We start from the raw sequence: 3,630 nt of genomic DNA, 5'->3' as shown, positions 1-3,630 counted from the left end.
TCCAAACCCTTAAGTGCGTTCATAACGTAACTAACTCTGGATCATAAACCGAAAATTCCTTTCGTTCTATTTCAGCTTTCTTTAAATGTAAGCAATTGATTTTTCTAGTCTTTTTGTCCACTTGTTGTGTGCATACTTAGCTTATCTGAGTTCTCACGCATGCCGAAATTCTTATGCAACTCATACGGTCTCAAATATTACTTTTGGTTTTACTACCCGCTCATTAGGCTATATTTTGTATTAGTTTTTTGAGATTGGCTTTATGCTGTTTCATTGATTTGTAATCTGAAAAGAACTCTTGTGTTTTACTCTAGGTTTGACACTGAGTATGAATTGGCACATCTATGTGATTGTTTAAACTTTTCAGATTTTCCTTTTTGCTTGTATTTTTCTTATTGGAAAAGGTAATGTATGCATTTTGCAATTATTTAGTTTGGTGAAAGTATCAATGAACTTAACATTGATGTTTAAGGTCATATGCAAATTTACTATCTGAACTTTTAGTAAGTTTAGAAATGAATGAAGCGGTAGACTGTGGAACTATAATATATTAAATAGAACAATTAGAGTCTCTTTTGAAATTTAGGCTTATATTTGAAGTAATGCATCTTTTACCATCAAAATATGTTTGGTACCAGTTATATGGAAGGACCTTGGCCAAGCTGAAATTAATCCTAGTGGTTTTGGTGAAATCAAATAACCTCAAATTTCGCCTGCTTTGCCTCAGAATCACACTAGCCCTCACTAACGCGCTCCTCTCCATCTCTTTTCTCAATGAACAGCTATTGTTCAAAAACTTTTTTCCCCAATGATTTTTAATGGCAAAACAAGACTTGTGCCGAACTGGATTATAATGTTATGTTTGCTCTCATTTTTCAAAAGGAAGTCACAGCTCTGATATGATAGATCTTTCTACATATAAAATCACATGTTATGATATTTTCTTCTGATTTTACAAGTTAACATCTTTTTTCTAATAATTACTTAAAGTTATAATGGTATACTAATTTTTGTAGTAAGGATAAAATCTAATCTAATTATGCCTATGTGAGTTTTACAAAACATATTCACAAGCTTGGATAAAGGAAATGAGCTTCATAAAAACAATAAGGAAGAGAGTTGCAGTTGGTTAGTAACTAGTAAAAATAGTCTCAAGTATGATGAACTCCTCGGAAGCTTCATATATCCAAACCTAACTAGTTTAGGAATGAGGGGTAGTTGGTAGATCAATTGATTGATTTAAATGAATAATTGCAAAGAACGTGAGTCATTATGGCAAGAGGATGTGTGTGCCCATAACATCCAAAGTAATCAGTCATTGCCTTAGGAGCTCTGGAACATTACAACAACAACAACAACAACAACAACAACAACAACAACAACCCAGCATAATCCTATGTGTGGGGTCTAGGGAGGGTAGTGTGTACGCAGACCTTACCCCTGTCCCGAAAGGGTAGAGAGGCTGTTTCCGAAAGACCCTAGAGCTCTAGAACATTGCTTGCTTGAATATGCTCTTTCTCCCACTGTCTTAGGATTCTGGAGAAACATGTGTAAGGTTACAGAAGTTTGCTTTCGTACCCATTGGACAGCTCTTATCTCACTTCTTGTGATGGTTCCTTTTTTTTTTAGCAATTATTTTCAAATGATCCTCATTCTTTAAACTGTCAATGGAACACGGTTCATTCGAAGATCCATCAAAAGCAACGTTCTTGTTGACAGATGAGGACCATACACTGGCAAATACTGTCAGATTCACTCTAAATCACGAGTTAGTAATTCATCTCTTCCTTTTTTCCTTTCTTTTTTCATTATGCAGAAATCACAGCAACAACTATTTCGTCTTTTGTGTTTTTACTTCTGATATAAATAATAATTATAGAATTTTGTCTGAAGTTTAATACTCCAATGGTAAAATAGATGACATGTGTATCTCATTTTGTTATGTATCAGTGATCTTATGTTAATTTTGTCCCTTCCCCCTCTTTAAACAGTGGTTTGTGCAACAAGTTTAGTACATTGATTAACTAAAATTTAATTTCTTGTAGTCCTAGAGTAACATTCTGTGGTTACAGCATTCCACATCCCTCTAATGCTCGAGTAAACATAAGAGTTCAGACTACTAGTAAAACTTAAATATTTCTCAAATTTACCTTTTCAACAGTTTCTCTTACTTGGAAAAAAGAAAAGCTTAAATATAGAGGTTGCTTTCTTCATGTGTTTGGTACCAGATGTTTTGTTTTTCTTTTTCTTTTTTATTATTTTTATCTATCATTCAAACTGGCTACCTGCTTCCATACTGATCTAATGGTTGAATATTTGTTAAACTTTCATCTTGGACCTTTTGAATAACTTTTTCAGGATCATTCTTGTCAATAAATAATTTGTTTGGAGAAATATTTTGATGCCTTTTCTATTGATAATTTGTCCTTTTGTTCCAGCTTATTTGATCTAGTTCATGTGGTAGATTGTTTTGTTAGAGATTGCTCCAACATGCATAACCTATGTACATCGTATGATACGACCGTTTGAAAATCCTTTAAAACAATTTGAAATAGCCTTTTTATGCTTCGATATGTTTATACACAATATTCCGAGAAATATTGTGTATCTCTATTGAGTTTTGGTACCTTACGATTTTCTACAACTTTTGGTGGTCTATTTGACTTCTGCTGCAGGGGATCCAGCAAGGGAGGTATTGAATGATTCATGCCAGGATCTAATGCTTATCTGCCAGAACGTTAGAGGCATTTTTGATCAGGCTATGTCAAAGTATAAAACTGAAAAAGGTCTGAGCTCTATGGCGATAAAGAAATGATTTTGAGTTAAAGTTTATATAACCTACTATCCATGTGAAATTTTGTAACCTTTTGCAAACACATGGAGACTTTTAAATGTGATTGCTCCATTTATTTCGTGCATATTTGCACACAAGTTGCTTTTTGCAGAATCACTCTACACCATTCAGACTGTTAGCATACTTGCTTTGCACAGTCAACTACCCAATTGGGTGGTCTCCATAATGATGCCAGTGTAAATAACAACAAGTTAAGGTCCAAATATAGAAAGAATATATCTTGGGGTGTATGGAAATATTGATCTCCGCATTGGTTCCTATACAGTTTATAATAAGTAGTAATTTTATGTTATTGTTTGTTTAGTGAATCATGTAGTATTTTTATTAGCTTGCCTTTGCATAAAAGTATTGTATTTGTACTTTCTTTTTACAAGTTCTCCCCCCCCCCCATGTGCATACTGTCTTAGCTCGTGCTTTATGAATTCCGGCCATGGAAACCTTATCCATACAAATGAAATGAGGCCAACTAATTCTTAGATTTGGGAGCTCTTCGTATATATTTCTTTGTTTTTAGTTTGTTTCTGCTTTAGTTGTCGTTAGGTGTTGGCAAAACTAACTCAAACTCATTTGATCCGCCCAATTCGTCCAAGTTTTAATAAGTTTGGGCTGGAATGATTTTGAAAATGGGATGTTTTGGGCTAGCCGAAGTTAACCCATCAAAAATCATCAGTCCAAATAGACCCATGAGGATGCCCAACCTTGACTCATGGAAATGCTCAATCTTAGAGTTCTGTCTTAACCCATGTGCTGGAAAATATTTTATAATTTTTTCATGT

General features: G+C 34.1%; 1 protein-coding gene across 1 annotated transcript; it reads left to right on the top strand.

Moving 5' to 3' along the window:
• Nucleotides 1–1,667: 1,667 nt before the first annotated feature.
• Nucleotides 1,668–2,815, top strand: LOC104230557 (uncharacterized). The gene is made up of 3 exons (XM_009783393.2): nt 1,668–1,768; nt 2,046–2,122; nt 2,676–2,815. The coding sequence occupies exons 1-3, from the start codon at nt 1,668–1,670 to the stop codon at nt 2,813–2,815; spliced, it is 318 nt and encodes a 105-aa protein (XP_009781695.1).
• Nucleotides 2,816–3,630: the final 815 nt, after the last annotated feature.

Source organism: Nicotiana sylvestris, chromosome 12 (genome assembly GCF_000393655.2).
Source record: "Nicotiana sylvestris chromosome 12, ASM39365v2, whole genome shotgun sequence".
Classification (NCBI taxonomy): Eukaryota; Viridiplantae; Streptophyta; class Magnoliopsida; order Solanales; family Solanaceae; genus Nicotiana; species Nicotiana sylvestris.
Note: the sequence above shows the minus strand (reverse complement) of the source record. Positions and strands in the feature narration are given on the sequence as shown.

Bases quoted from the DNA above. Each gene is read 5' to 3' on its own strand.
- LOC104230557 (XM_009783393.2), top strand. From the start codon at position 1,668: ATGGAACACGGTTCATTCGAAGATCCATCAAAAGCAACGTTCTTGTTG. The intron at 1,769-2,045 runs GTTAGTAATTCA...AATTTCTTGTAG, and splicing joins AGATTCACTCTAAATCACGA to TCCTAGAGTAACATTCTGTG. The intron at 2,123-2,675 runs GTAAAACTTAAA...CTTCTGCTGCAG, and splicing joins CATAAGAGTTCAGACTACTA to GGGATCCAGCAAGGGAGGTA.